Here is a 16,609-nt window from a genome sequence, read left to right as displayed (position 1 = left end):
AACCAGCATTCAGAGCGTGATACCATAGTCTTCTGAGACTGAAGGATGCTAACAGCTCAGCTCAACAACACATAGAATTGGTCTGCTGCTAATAAGCAATTGCAAGAAAGCTGGGTCCCAGGTGGGCTTACTGAGCAGCAGCTGCAATAGCAGCTGCAGGGGGTTGGTCATACAACAAGAAAGCAGAAGGGATAAGAGGCATGGTTTGAATAAACCAAGTTGACAGGGAATTTACAAACATAACATCTCCAGTAGCAGCAAAAGGAGTGGGTTTAAGGAATGTTAATGTCTGTGATCCCTAGCATGAACTACAAGCAGCGTGGCAGGATCTGGAAGGTTGTTTAGAATCACTGGGCAATAAGAATGTGAATGAATAGCACCACACAGGTAGAGAACTGTCTGAGGCTGCAATACTATACATACTTACCTGGGAGTAGGTCACATTGAACTCAATGGAGCTTACTTTCTAGGAGACTTGTTCAGGATTGTGCTGTAATTCACTTGTGAATTGTAATTCACAATTCTAACCAGGTCTACTCAGAAATAAGTCCTATTTTGTTCAATGGGGCTTACTCTTAGGAAAGTGTGGTTAGGATTGCAGCCTTACAGTATTTACTGATGTAATTCAAAATATTTACAATTGCAGAATCCAGAGGTTGTCTTTCATTCTTAAAAAAACAACAACACTGAATTGTGGAACTCTCTAACGTTTTCAAACGTAAGACCAAAGTTGCATCCTCAAAGAACACCAACATCTGTATGGCCAGGCAGGCCACAGCACACAGAGAGAAATAAAGCAAAGACATCAAATACAGGATAAATGGCTTTTATTCCCTTTATGAAATAGGAAAGGCAGGACTCTTTATTTCTGACACATTTTGTGCTGCACAGTTTTTTCCAAGAGGTCTACAAGCAAGCAAGGGAGATACATTTGCTCTCCTTCTCAAAGTTCATGGTAAAGAGAAAAAGAAAGCATCTCCCACAGATATGTCTTTGAACCAAAAGCAGTAGATCTGCTCAAGCCCCCTTTCAAAGGGTGACTGACTGAAACTGACTGTTTGAAAGGGGGAATGGGAGCAGGTCTGCTTTACAGCAGAAATTACACTCTTGGGAAAGGTACTGTGTTTCCCCAAAAATAAGACACTGTCTTATATTTTTTTGGCTCAAAAAAACACAATAGGTCTTATTTTCAGGGCAGGTCTTGTTTTTTTAAATGTACACCAATCCACAGTCATTCATGTACAAAAATATCACCTCAGCACCCAGGAGGATACCTGCCTGCCTTCCTACTCAGAAGTCAGTCCCTTTATAGTTAATGGGGCTTACTCCATGGAAGGTGTGGAGAGGGTGTTCCCTAATCGCCCAGGAGGATCCCTGCCTGCTTGTCTACTCAGTAGTCAGTTCCTTTATAGTTAATGGGACTTACTTGCTGGAAGGTGTGCAGAGGGTGTTCCCTAATCACCCAGGAGGATCCCTGCCTGCCTGCCTACTTAGAAGTCAGTCCCTTTACAGTTAATGGGACTTACTCCCTAGAACATGTGGAGAGCCTCAGAGCCCAGTAGGCAGGGTTGCCTGGCTTCCCGCCTCAGCTCCTCCTCAACATCCTCTGCCCAAGGCAGCACAGCAGCCGCTTTCTAGGTGGCGCGCATGGGAGTGCAGTGTTTAGGTCACATTGTCCACCTGCCCCACCCGAGGACCCCTCCCACCCCGTCCCACCCCTAATCATAACTAGGTCTTATTTTCGGGGTAGGTCTTATATTTCAGCAATTCTCAAAAAAAACACTAGATCTTATTTTCGGGGTAGGTCTTATTTTTGGGGAAACACAGTATACAGAAAAACTAGGAGAGGGCCCTGCTTCATTGTGTCAATCATCAGGATCCCAGTATTCTGAGATGTCTCAGTGAGTAACCAGATTCATGATTTTTCTGTTTAGTTTAATGCTATTTTTGTAGGTAATAAAAACATCTGGCTTCAATTTCTCACATTCCGAAAGCCTGCTATTACTGCTCTGTATTTGTTTGAGAATGAAAGATTACACCCTAATTTCATCATAACAGCAAGCCAGATGTATTTTCTTCCCAAGACCATTTAGGGGCAATTTCATAGTGCAGAAAAGTCCCCCACATCCCCCAGCAACTCTTTCCCCCCCCCACTCCCTCTTTTATGTGCCTATAATCATGCTAGTGTGGTTACTTTTGCAACTTACCCTCATGTTGGAAATACTTCTAGTCTTCTATGAAATCAATCCATTCCTGAACTGCCTGTTAAAAACATCGTAATAAATTCCGTGCTGCTTCATGATAAGTTAACTTCTTATGCCATTAACAACCAAAGCAAATAAAAGACTAAATGCTTTGCTTACTGCCGTAACACACAGCCCTATTCTGCAAATGACCCATTTTTGTGCAGTTAGAGACTGTTCATGGGTATATGTATGGGACTGCAGAATTGTTTAATTAAGATGAAGAATAATAGCAATCTAACAGCTGATTTATCCCAAAACAGACACTTCAGCACAATGGGTAAATTATAGGCGCAGACCTATAAATTATAGGTGCAGCGGATATCAGGGATCCGCTGATACTGGGGACGTACTGACTGCAGCCTTTTCCTGGTTGCTGGAGGTTCCTCCTCCTCCCCCATGTCACCTCAGAATGCATATTCTCTATCTTTTAAAAGGCCTCCCTGGTACCTGCAGATAATTGAAACCACTGATCCTGAATCTGTGGATATTAAGGGACACCTGCATTTCCCAAGGATTGTTTATCTACACACACACACACACACACACACACACACACACACACACACGTATACATACATCTGTTGAATGAGTAGTGCAGCCCCCAAATCATGAAACATTTTGGGGGGCTTTGTAGCACATCCTGTTTGCAACTTTAGGTGTCAGCACTGGAATGTCACTTAAAAAAAAAGATACCAAGAGGCTTGGTTTGTCAATCCCTAGTAGACTGCTTTAGTCACAAGGAAGGGGCTGTAACACAGTGGCAGAGCATATGCTTTGCATGCAGGTTCAATCCTGGACATACCGGGGGAGGGGGGGGTCTGAGAAAGCTCCATCCCTAAAACCTTGGAAGGCTACTGCCAATCTGTGTAGACAATGCTGAGCTAGGAGGACTGAATACTTGGATGACATCCATATGTTCACAAATATTTAACAATTATAGTTAACACAAACTCTTCTGTATAACTGGACTAAAAGAAAAACCTGCCTACTTTCTCATTTAGTTCTCATGTGTAATGGGTGGTAAAGTATTTCCTAGATTTTCTTCCACTGCTCCTATTCCCCAATGTGACTGCTAAACATATCCAGATTAGTACAGAAGACAACAAATAACATTCCCGCATCAGGAACCCAGATGATTCTGACTCATCTGCTGTTCTGCCTGATGTCTAGCAGAAGCATAATCCCAGCCTACAAATTCATCTTTGTTTTAATCATAGTTAACCTACAATTTACATGAATTGATTAAAAACATTTTAATAGACTAAAATGTGTCCCAGTTAGAGACCAATCCTATGCATGTCTACTCAAAAGTAAGTCCCACTGTGTTTAGTGGGGTTTACTCCCAGGAAAGACTGAGGATTGCAGCCTCAGTCAGGTAGCAGACTAAAAAATAAACCTGCAGATGGCAAACATAATCTCAGAGGTGACAATCCCCCTTTACTCTCACATGGGATGGAATGCTTCTAAGAAGGAACTGTATTTTTAGGTGATGTGTGAGTCACAAAAAGCATGTCTTTTGCTTCAGAACTATTGATTTTACTCATACGCAAACATAATTTCTCAATCTGCTAAGATTTCTTTAATTGGGTAACAGCACTAGTTATAACATGGTGGGGTTGGGAAACTTCTGTATGGGCAATTGACAAGAAGACCAAAATCATTACTAACAGTATTAATAACAAAAGTGGTACTTCTGGGAGGCCTTCTGAGGAGTGAGAAGGTCATGACTGGAAGGCATTTCCAATTGCATCTTGAGCTCCTCTGCGCACCCTCCCCCCCCATACAAATCTCAACATCCATGGGTTTGGTATCTGTGGGGAAGGGGGTCCAGGAATGGATCCCCCACGGATACCGAGGGCTAACTGTATTCCAAAGAGGTCTGCAAAGTCACAAGCCTGTCTGGCCACACATGTACTTGTTTGCCCACCAGTGATCTATAAGGAAAAAAACAAACAAATGGAAACAACTACCACAGTTCTGATTTACAAATGCTCCCCTGTCTGGCTGCCTGGGGAATACTCTTACAATAGACAGCCAGATGAGTGGTTATTTACAAGGCTGAATTAAAATTTCTCCTTCAGACTTCAAAGTATCACCCTTATTTGTTACATCTCCCAGCTATACAGAATTCTATGCTTCTGGACAATTCCCCCCCCCCCCTTCACACTTTTTGGCACAGAATACAAACCTAGTCCAGAATTTGAATGGGTATTCAAGGCAGAATGGGGAGACCTGCATTGCTTTTTAGTGCTTTTTCTGAAAACCTATTCATGTACCATTTACTGAGAACACCCCCATGAATGGATTTTTCAAAGGCTTGATTACAAATTCTTTCTCCAGAGTTATCGGCACTGAGCATCATTTAACTGTAGGGATTTAAATTTAAAAATGGAAAGTCCTCAAGATTAAAAGCATTTCCAGACAATGGAAAAATTCAAATTTTATCTTTAGCACTACCTTACCACCAGCCCCAGTACAATGCCAATGGCATTATGGGCCCAATCCTATCCACCTTTCCAGGGCCGATGCAGCCCCAATGCAAATGGCATGAGTGCATTGGTACTGCAAAGTCGGATAGGATTGGCCCTATGTCACCCTGCAAGGGACTCAAGGGAGTAAAAGTAGTGTCTTGCAGCCAGCAGAAGAAACAAAGTCACTTCTTCAAATTAGGGAATGTGCACTCCAAGGCTGGAGAGGGCATACCAAGAATTTTCAAAAAGTACACAAACAAGAAGTCAAAAAAATGGCACAGCAGCAGAAAATGCTCTGCTATGGAATTAATCCAGGGAACTCCTTGCCACAAGATGTTGTGATGACATTTGGCCTCAATGTCTTTAAAGAGGATGGACAGATTCATGGAGGAAAAGTCCATCACAGATTACAAACTATGATGACTATATGCATCTCCTATATGCATATGACTATATGATGACTATACATCTTTAGAGGTAGCCTATCTCTGAATGCCAGATGCAAAGGAGTGGAAACAGGATACAGGTATCATGTTGTCTTGAGTGCTCCCTGAGGCATCTAGTGAGCCAATATGAGATATAGGAAGCTGGACTTGATGGGCCCTTGGCTTGATCCATCAGGGTTTTTCATATGTTCTGAGGGAAGATGATAAGTAGGTTCAATAAGGACTTTACTGCATAGAATGTGTTACTCCATCATTATATCAAATTCACCAAATTTTGGTTGGTTTGCTCTAAATGGTCTGAAGTATTTTGATCTATATTGCTACAAGGAGACAACTTTGGCCCCATGTAGGCAGAAATGGACAAACAGCAAAAGACCTATTTAGACTAAATTCAGTAAATGCATAAGTGGGTTTTAGGGTAGCAAAAGAAGAAACTGGAAATATGAATTTCCATAGCCTACACAGTGATTACAGGTCTATTCAAATATCATGCAGGACAAACTGTTTTCTGGCTTTGTATGATATACATAATATGTTTGCAAAGGGTCAATCTTACAGCCATGTTGATGTAATCAATTTTTACTATGCCTCTTCTCAAACACAGGGGTGCCCAAGGTGGCTTATAGATACAAGACATACAGTAAAACAGCAAAATACAATAATGCAATAAAAACTGATTAAGAGATCAAAAGACAACATAAAATAGTGGGGGAAACAGATACAACAACAATCAAAGCAGCAATATAAAGCAACCTGGCTTAATCAACCTTGCTTCCAGATAGCATAAATCTAAAAGTGCACAGATCAAGAATTCGCATCCCCCCCCCCAAAAAAAACTAGCATAACCCAACCCAATCCACCAAACAACCTCAGAAGTCACCAAAAAGAGAAAGGTTTTCAAGTCCTGTCAGGCAGACTGCAGTGAGAACACAGATATCAAATCAAAAGGAATGGAATTCCATAACTGGGGTACCACCACAAAAAATTCCCTTCCATTTCCACCCCACCTCAGTTAAGGGTGGCACACACAGGAAAGCACCCTCAGGTGATCTCAGGGAGTGAGCCAGAATCTATGGTAGAAGGTGGTCCCTCAAATACCCTGATCCCAGGCTGTAAAGGTCTTGAATGTTAAAACCAGCACCTTGAATTGGAAACAAACGAGCAGCCAGCTGTGCTAACAAAATACACACCAAAGCAGCAACGCCACAATTTCTCCATACTATCATCCCCACAAGACATGCAACTGCACAGTATATCCAGTCTGAGATTCTATAGCTAAATCCCCATTATGAGATTATTAAAGTCTTACTTCAAGCACCAACACTTGCTGAGGTTCCTATGGATAAGTTTCTGGATAATGCTCATCATATCTGAAAATTACACCACCCGCATTTTAAGTATAGATTTAGGATAGTAGTGTTTGATCTGAAAAATATAAGCTTCCCAATGCAGAAAAGCCATTGTCTCACATGACAGTGGGCCTCCTGGCTGTCAGTGGCAAACAATTCTTTTTACAAGAGCCCAGATGCCAAGCTGAGTATCACATGCTTGAAAAGAATGCTTGACTGCGACGTTATGTCAAAGGGCAGGAAGAGGCAAAGAAAACAGTCCTATTATGTAGCGGTGCCACTCAACTCTCCCTGCTTCCCCTAATCAGTGTAAGGAGCAAGAGAAACAGACAGAACCAAAGAGCATGACAGAATTGACAGCTTCAGGCATAAATGCAGACAGAGAGGAAGAGAAAGCATCAAGGGGAAAATGGCAAAAAGTAGTAGTTAAAATCCTATAAAATCAACCTTAAGATGAGCAAAATAACAGTGTTAACGCACTCAAGCAAGAGAGGAGAGCTGATCAACACATTTCTAAAATTACTTGACCTGAAAAGAGTTTTATTTATATGCTGCTTTTAAAATTTTGGACAATAACACACATTTAAAACGAACTTCAAAAATATATATATTAATAAAAAGATATTCAGCACTATAAGAAGCAAGAAAAGATGGATGCAGCAAATTTCAGAGTACTCATCTTGGGAGCCAAGCAACATGTTCATCTGTACCACAGCAGCTAGAAGGCTGAAAGTTCTGACTGCTCCCTTACACAGAAAGCACATGTGAAACTTGCATGTACTGCACTGTATATGGGGCTGCTCTTAAAGACCGTTCAGAAGCTGCACCAGAATGCTCTTGCCTGGCTATCAAGAACATGCTTTGCAGAGCATATGACACCAATTATGAATGAAGTGCTTTGGCTGCCAATTTGCTTTGGCACTCAATTCTAGGTGCTGGCTTTCACCTTTCAAACACTAATTGGTCTGGGTTCTATGCAAACGAGAGACTGCTGGCTTTCATATTATTATTATTATTATTATTATTATTATTATTATTATTATTATTATTATTATTATTATTAACAGTATTTATATACTGCTTTTCAACTAAAGTTCACAAAGCGGTTTACAGAGAAAAAAATCAAATAACTAAATGGCTCCCTGTCTCAAAAGGGATCACAATCTAAAAAGGTGCAAAAGAACACCAGCAGGCAGCCACTAGAAAAGACACTGCTGGGGTGAGGTGGGCCAGTTACTCTCCCCCTGCTAAAAAGAGGAGCACCCACTTGAAAGAGTGCCTTTTGCCCAGTTAGCAGGGGTTAACAGGGGGTTAGCAGGGGTTATGGAAGTGACAGCCCTCTGATGTGGTGTAGGTCAAGGGGGCACCAAAATTTTGGTTTTGGCATAGGTGAATGTGGTGGAAATTTTGGATGTGGTGTAGGTCAAGGGGGCACATGTGGCCTCCCTGCAACTCAGAAGGCCTCAGAATACCTCCTGGAGGTACTTAGAAAGGCACCTTTGGTTTTTGCCAAAAACTGGAAGCACCTTTCTAAGAACTCCAGTAGGCCTTCTGAGGCTTCTCCAGGTCTCAAAAGGCTTCCTGGACACCTGCCTGCCTCAGGATCTGCCTCTGGAGGATGCCTGCGGTACCTGGGGCAATGGTGTGATACCTGAGGCAATGTACCCTCTGCCCCTCTTAACTACACCACTGCTCTGAGATCATCCGGGGAGGCCCTGTTCCAGTTTGTGCTGCCAGTGGAGTCAAGGGGGCCCTGGCACAGTGCCTCTTTTGTGGCTGCTCCCAGGCTGTGCAGTTCCTTTCCCTGCAAAGTTTGCCCAGTTTGCAAACTATTACTGTCTTCCAGTGGATTCCAAGAGCAACTTTTTTCACCAGGGAATGACCATGCTATTTACTTGGTTCCTATATACTGTGGCTGCTGACTTGTGCTTTTATTTTATTATGCTGGCTTCTTAAATTTTTATTTTTTACATATATTGTGCATTGTTCACCACTCTGAGTACCTATAAAGGTAGAAAGGTGATATATAAATATTTTAATAAACAAATAGTAGAGAGAAGATTCTCACCTATCCTTTTATGTACCTGAGATTCTAGACATAGCAGTGGAGGGAGCTTTCTATGTTGGGAAGTTTTCCCATATTTAAATTCTCCACCTACAGCCTGAAGTGGAACAGTTCAGGAACATTAAAATTATATATATAAGGTTTTCTTGTGTGTAAGTTATTATATAAGTGTTGTGTGTGTGTGTGTGTGTGTAAATGTCATGTGAAACTGCTGATCATGGCTCTATACCAGGGGTGCTCACACTTTTTTGGCTCCAGAGCTACTTTGAAACCCAGCAAGGCCCGGAGATCTACCAGAGTTTTTTTTACAATGTTCGCGCCATCATAACATATAACATTTATGTGTACAATGTATGTTGGTGTACCTTGCATAACCACATGAGCCAATATTGCACAACACAACATAATTAACTATAAACATTTTTTGTAATTACTTGAATTTACTTTGATGACTTGCACTGAAGTGAATCAGCCAAGGATGCATAGCCCAGACAGTAGCTGCTGACAGCCAGCTTCAAGCACACTTCCAAATGTTCATCAGTCATGGTGGAATGGTACTTGGACTTAAAGATCTTCTTGTAGGAAAAGGCTGACTCACATAAATAAGTGGAGCCCTTCCTGCCTCAGGTGCTCTTATATCCCTGAGGGCCCTATTGCCTTCAAGTGGCTGCAGCTGTGCAGCACACTCTGCTGGATGCCCAGGCCTTACCCTTAAAGGGGCCACTGCTGACACCACATCTGCTTCCTCACCAGATCTTCCTCGATTCCAATATAAGTGGGGGGGGGGAGCAGATCTCTATACAGACCAGTGCAAAAACAAGGGAAAGGTGTGGGGCAGGGAAGATCTCTATATAGACATCACAGCAAGACCAGTGCAAAACCCCTTGCACACAGAACCAACAGATGGAAGGGATGTGTGGACAGGAGAGAAGCCTGCCAGCAGCTCCTCTCCAGGTCTACTCACGAGTCAGCCCCAGTAGAGTCAACGGGGCTCACTCCCAGGGATGCGTGGACAGGAGCTCACTCCCAGGGATGCGTGGACGGGAGAGAAGCCTTTGATCTACTCATTTTGCCTGGCGATCGACTGGTAGATCGGGATCGACTTATTGAGCACCCGTGCTCTATACCATATGGAATGCAAACTAAGGGTTTATATGCCAATAAAGGTTTCTAAGGGCAGATGCAACTATTGTACAGCTGCTGTGGAAGGAACTGGCTGACATATTATGCAAATATCTTGTTTGTATCACTCCCACTTCCAGTTATTATTCCTATCGTGAGAGTCAATGTTATTGAGGAGATATTTTTATGCTTATTTGCTTTCCTTCACATTCTCTCTCGATGACATTTTGAATGAGCAATTTATCTAGAAGAATAAGCAAGCTTTTTTTTTTTAAAGCATGTCTCTGGGAAATGAACCCAGAGGTCTGAGAAGAATGCTCTGCTTTAAGTGCTATTCCTCTATGCGTGTAGGCATCCTCTTCCTGGCTAGTTCGGAAATCAAATTGGAAGTGATAAAATGTCCCAAGGAAGGGCGTTCCTGTCAAGTCAGAAGTGGAAAGTAGGAGTATTGAATGAGGCTATAGTAGAGAGCATTTCTAGAAACAAGGAAAATGTTTCTTTCATGTCACCTGCCTAAGAGTCAGGTATAAACCTGAGGTTTTTATCCAGAAAGGATTCTGAACATTAAAACTATGAAAGCAATAGATTAGATATGTTATACCGAAACTGCACTGCAGTCAATCATACATGCAAATATGTTGCCATAAGTATCTGACAATCCATACTCAAATTTACAATCTTATACACTGATCTCTAAGGGCGCTTTTTCTTGAGAATATTACTTTAAGCAAGGGGTAGTCAAATAATACATCAAGGGTCAAATCAGACCTCCAGAAGGACTACCAAACCTCCAGACCAACAGGTCTACCGAGTCAAGGCATGGATTTTTAATAAACAAACAAACAAAAACATTTTGCCCCGGCTTCTTTTTAAAATTTTTTTATATAATGTATTTGTTTTCCACATTTTTATGTACATGGTTCCTTTATCCTTTTGTCCTCACCACAACTCTGTGAGTTAGCTTAGGCCAGTGGTACTCAAACTTTTCTGGCCAGTGGCTCTCTTGACCCCCATGGTTGTTGGCCATGACTCCCCATCATGTTCCTGAGGGCTGGAAGTGACATCACTAAACAGGAAGTGGCCAAATACTAACTATATTAAATATATTAGATATAATATTATAATATTATATTTATTATAATGTTTGTTGGCATCCTTCAATCTCGGAAGACTATGGTATCACGCTCTGAATGCTGGTTCTGGGACAGAGTGTCCTCTCCAGTGCACGAAGCCTGGGTAAAGTAGATATGGAGGACAGACTGTTTCCCATGCAGCAAATCCCCCCTCTCCATGTCGCTGAAATGGGCCAATGGAAAGGCAGAAGCCAATATGGTTGGTTCCAGCAGCGTTGCAGGAGTTGCTAGAATGTGACTGTTCAGCCGTGAACTGCCTCAGGGACTCCGGCTCCAGATTTTGCCTCGAGGTTGACTCCTGAAGCCTTTTCCATAACTGGATGTAGCCACAAGGCAGTGGAGGTTTGAGGATCAGAGTTTTCCATCTCTCAGATGAGCTGCTTTCCCAGGCTAACGAGTCTCATCTACCCGGTGGCTGTTTATTCGCCTCTTACGACAAGTACAGCTGAGGGCCTATTCTTATCCCCAGCCCCCAGGGGAGTTATTATAATATAATATTAAATATATATTAACTATATCAATATTAATTATATTAATCATATCATTAATTAAATGCAGATCTTAAAAATATATTATTAATACAAAGCAATATACATGCTTTATAAATGATCAGCTGCTGACCACTGTTGAAGACAGGATGCTGGAGTAGGTAGATTTTGTCTGGTCCAGGAGGACTCATTTTTTAAATCTTTGTAAGCATACCAATAGAATTTTTATCAAATGAACTTTGTGAACAACCAGTCTGACCAACATTACACACACACACACACCCCCGTGGACCTCAATCCAACTAGTCATTTCTCCCATTCTCCTTAGATAGGATTGAACTCTTTATTAATTTTTCCAGCAGCTGGTGGGGAAAACAAAAATAGACCATGAAAATATATCAGAGCTGATAAGGCTGGGAAGCTGATTTGTCTCCTATACTAGGAAATGCACAGCTCAAACCTATGCATGTCTACTCAGAAGTAAGTCCCATTAGAGTCAATGGGGCTTACTCCCAGGAAAGTGTGGATAGGATTAGGCTGGCAATCACTTCATCAATGGCTGATAAATATTCCCTTCAAATAGCAAGATACATCACTTTAAAAATACAGCCTTTCCTCTTCAGTCAAACAACAAGATTAAGAAATCACTTTAAAAACAGTACCCTTTTTCTGCTCCTGGCCAACTAAAGGGTGTGCTTGCCTCTCCCCTCCCCTCCCCTTTTGCCAACTGCATGGAAGCAATTTTAAGAGTCCTGGTGACTAGTAAAATAGGAAGCGTTTTATTTGGGGAGGGGGAGGAAAGCAGGAAGGTTTGGAGATCGAAAGGGGGGAGTGGAAGAGGGAGGGGTTGAAAAGAGAGATTTCACTTTGATGAGAAGCGATCCCAGGCTGGGAACTAGGATCCAACCAGACAAGGATCAGCGAGGGTTAAGGACTGCAAGCTGAGCATGCTCATCTGAGAGAAGGAAAACTCTGATCTCAAACCTCCACTGCAAGTACACTGAGTACAAGTACTCAGTACTGCAAGCTGAGCATGCTCAGTACTTACCGAGTTGGGGTTGGAGTCGAAGAGCTTTGGAAACACAGAAGGCGGCAGGAGTGGAGGGAGAAGACGGCGGGGCGGCAGCAGCCACTCTCGCAGCTGAGCAACTCCCGTTTCTTCTGCTTTAAAAAAATGTGCAGAGGACGGGCAGAAGACGGGCTCGTATTCTGCCCAGGGGTGTGACTGTATTGCTTCGAGAGGACATCTCGCGCCTCCCCTTTCAGTTCCTGGCACCTCCCTAAATAGCCACGCCTCACAGTTTGAATAACACTGGCTTAGGCTGAGGTAGAGTGTGACTGACCCAAGGTCACCCAGGAAGTTTCATGACTGAGTAGGGATTTGAACCTGGATCTTGCAGGTCTAAGTTCAACCAGTGGCATCACTACAGTCTGTATTACCAGGTGCAGGACGCAAGCAAATTACCCCTTTGCTGGACCTCCTTCCATGCAGTGGGTGGCGCAACATGCTCGACAGGAATGTGGTGATGCATCATTGCCCTGCCATGCTAGTTTTTTGGCTACAACTTTTGATAGAACAGAGATATTTCAATGCGGTTTTCATTGCATTCTGGATAGTCAAAATACCAAGATTTAAAAAATTTTGGTCAGTAATGGTGTTCCCCCCCCCATGTGCATTACCCAGTGTGGCCCAAACTCCCTGCACCCCCCTAGTGACACCACTGAGTGCAACACCAGAACTACTACACTACCCTGGCTCTCTCTCTCCCTGCCAATATCTAAACTAATACTTTATTACAGTTTTATTACACAGCAAAATGTACAGCTAAATATATCTTAAAGACCCAGACCATCATCTGTGGAATACAACAGCCCCAAAGAACACAGAATTTGGTCACCACTACTATACCACCCCCTTTAAGTTTCTAGAGAAAGGAAGCTTATGGAAGTTTTGATTCTACACTTTTCTTTTCTACACTTTTTCTTTTGCTACATAAACTGTGGCAAAAGAAATGTAAGAAGGTGATACTGGAGGCCACGGGAGACTATGAGGAACGCATGGCCAGCAACATTAAGGGGAATAATAAAAGCTTCTTCAAATATGTTAGAAGCAGGAAACCCGCCAGAGAAGCGGTTGGCCCTCTGGATGGTGAGGGAGGGAAAGGGGAGATAAAAGTAGACTTAGAGATGGCAGAGAAATTAAATGAGTTCTTTGCATCTGTCTTCACGGCAGAAGACCTCGGGCAGATACCGCTGCTCGAACGGCCCCACCTGACCAAGGAGTTAAGTCAGATAGAGGTTAAAAGAGAAGATGTTTCAGACCTCGTTGATAAATTAAAGATCAATAAGTCACCGGGCCCTGATGGCATCCACCCAAGAGTTATTAAGGAATTGAAGAATGAAGTTGCAGACCTCTTGACTAAGGTATGCAACTTGTCCCTCAAACTGGCCATGGTGCCAGAAGATTGGAGGATAGCAAATGTCATGCCTATTTTTAAAAAGGGAAAGAGGGGGAACCCGGGAAACTATAGGCCGGTCAGCCTAACATCCATACCGGGTAAGATGGTGGAATGCCTCATCAAAGATAGGATCTCAAAACATATAGACGAACAGGCCTTGCTGAGGGAGAGTCAGCATGGCTTCTGTAAGGGTAAGTCTTGCCTCACGAACCTTATAGAATTCTTTGAAAAGGTCAACAGGCATGTGGATGCGGGAGAACCCGTGGACATTATATATCTGGACTTTCAGAAGGCGTTTGACATGGTCCCTCACCAAAGGCTACTGAAAAGCTCCACAGTCAGGGAATTAGAGGGCAGGTCCTCTCGTGGATTGAGAACTGGTTGGAGGCCAGGAAGCAGAGAGTGGGTGTCAATGGGCAATTTTCACAATGGAGAGAGGTGATAAGATGTGTGCCCCAAGGATCTGTCCTGGGACCGATGCTTTTCAACCTCTTCAGAAATGACCTGGAGACAGGGTTAAGCAGTGAAGTGGCTAAGTTTGCAGACGACACCAAACTTTTCCGAGGGGTGAAGACCAGAAGTGATTGTGAGGAGCTCCAGAAGGATCTCTCCAAACTGGCAGAATGGGCAGCAAAATGGCAGATGCGCTTCAATGTCAGTAAGTGTAAAGTCATGCACATTGGGGCAAAAAATCAAAACTTTAGATATAGGCTGATGGGTTCTGAGCTGCCTGTGACAGATCAGGAGAGAGATCTTGAGGTGGTGGTGGACAGGTCGATGAAAGTATCGACCCAATGTGCGGCGGCAGTGAAGAAGGCCAATTCTATGCTTGGGATCATTAGGAAGGGTATTGAGAACAAAACGGCTAGTATTATAATGCCGTTGTACAAATCTATGGTAAGGCCACACCTGGAGTATTGTGTCCAGTTCTGGTCGCCACATCTCAAAAAAGACATAGTGGAAATGGAAAAGGTGCAAAAGAGAGCGACTAAGTTGATTACGGGGCTGGGGCACCTTCCTTATGAGGAAAGGCTACGGCGTTTGGGCCTCTTCAGCCTAGAAAAGAGACGCCTGAGGGGGGACATGATTGAGACATACAAAATTATGCAGGGGATGGACAGAGTGGATAGGGAGATGCTCTTTACACTCTCATATAATACCAGAACCAGGGGACATCCACTAAAATTGAGTGTTGGGCGGGTTAGGACAGACAAAAGAAAATATTTCTTTACTCAGCGTGTGGTCGGTCTGTGGAACTCCTTGCCACAGGATGTGGTGATGGCGTCTAGCCTAGACGCCTTTAAAAGGGGATTGGACAAGTTTCTGGAGGAAAAATCCATTATGGGGTACAAGCCATGATGTGTATGCGCAACCTCCTGATTTTAGAAATGGGTTATGTCAGAATGCCAGATGCAAGGGAGGGCACCAGGATGAGGTCTCTTGTTATCTGGTGTGCTCCTTGGGGCATTTGGTGGGTCACTGTGAGATACAGGAAGCTGGACTAGATGGGCCTATGGCCTGATCCAGTGGGGCTGTTCTTATGTTCTTATGTACACCTTTTAATGCTGAGCAATATCATGCTGCCTGAACAGGCTCACTGACATCAATGGGCTATATTGTTGATACAGTACAACAATCTATCCTCTGTACAAGGCAGTGCTGTATTGTTCCAGCAACGGCTACTGGAAAGAATCACGCCTAAGAGACCCAGAGGGGAACAGATTGAAGTCTCTGAAAGCCAAGAAATAAAAGATAAATAAGGAAAGCCAGGGGATTAGACATCTAAGTTTTTCAGCACAAGGCAAGTAAACTGAGCCAACATTACAGAAACTCCTGAAAAAGATAAATTTCATTGTGCTGATGACATTTTATCTGGTTTAACAGTTCCTTAACTTATGTCTTTGATTATTTATGCAGAGGAAGAAAGGATACACAAGAAGTAGAATCAAGGTAAAACAAAAGAGCACTTCTAGACTTCCAGAAGCTCCAGACTTGTCACATAGCCACCTTGGAGGTGAATGGCAGTGGTCCATGCTTCCCAACAGGATGGTTGGATGCAACACCCAGGCATGGTTTTGCTTCTTCCCCTTGACGTGCAAAGCACCTAGGTCAGCCCAAGCCCATTCAGTCAGTGGTGCAAACCCAATGTGCAGTGCTCTCACCTTAGTGACTAGCAACCCAAGTTGACTAGTCACTGCTTACAAGGAGAGCAACATGACGAAATATATCAATCAATCAGTACTCATCAGGCTGACACCTTTTGGGGGGAAGACTATAATAGAGCTATGGGAGCTTTCTACAGTTAGAGAAGAATCCTTACACATTGATCAACACAAAATGCATAGCTCAGTTATGCTCCAAATGATTATAGCAGTGGGTATCTGTCAGAGGTTCCTCGTTGGGAAAAGAATTTATAGCAGATTGTAGCTATTCCTAAAGCAACCCCCTAATTTACTTTTAAAGTGTCTGAACATGTCAGCATAGATTATTTATTCTATGTAATAATATATAAGCCATATAATCCTACTGGTCCTCTCAGGTCATCTGAGGGAGCCCTTCTGACTGTGCTACAACTAGTAGAGATGAGGGAGTGGTGGGTAGAAATAGGGCTTTCTCGATGGTCGTTCTTTGCTTATGGAATTCCCTTCACCTGGAATTAAGAATGGCTCCCTCCCTGAAGAATTTCGGTGGGGTTTCAAGACCTTCTTATTTAGGAAGGCTTTAAACTAATACTGGAGGTCTGGCACTTTTAATGATATATATTTTAATAGCTGCACAACCTTTTGCTGATGGATTTACAATGAAGGCCTGGATTTGATCACCACTGTCT

The 16,609-nt window shown here is 43.0% G+C and overlaps 1 protein-coding gene across 5 annotated transcripts in view; it reads right to left on the bottom strand.

The window, feature by feature from the left end:
- Positions 1-6,644, bottom strand: part of APBB2 (amyloid beta precursor protein binding family B member 2) — a 174,679-nt gene extending 168,035 nt beyond the window's left edge. For all 5 annotated transcript variants that reach the window (XM_066631694.1, XM_066631689.1, XM_066631692.1 and 2 more), the window contains exon 1: positions 6,473-6,644. Coding sequence is in view for 4 of the 5 variants with exons in the window: in XM_066631689.1 (XP_066487786.1) it covers positions 6,473-6,531 (59 nt within the window). In the remaining variant the exon portion in view is untranslated. The remainder of the gene's footprint in view (positions 1-6,472) is intronic.
- Between the last annotated feature and the right edge of the window lie 9,965 nt (positions 6,645-16,609).

This window comes from Tiliqua scincoides, chromosome 6 (assembly GCF_035046505.1).
Source record: "Tiliqua scincoides isolate rTilSci1 chromosome 6, rTilSci1.hap2, whole genome shotgun sequence".
In the NCBI taxonomy this organism is placed as follows: Eukaryota; Metazoa; Chordata; class Lepidosauria; order Squamata; family Scincidae; genus Tiliqua; species Tiliqua scincoides.
Note: the sequence above shows the minus strand (reverse complement) of the source record. Positions and strands in the feature narration are given on the sequence as shown.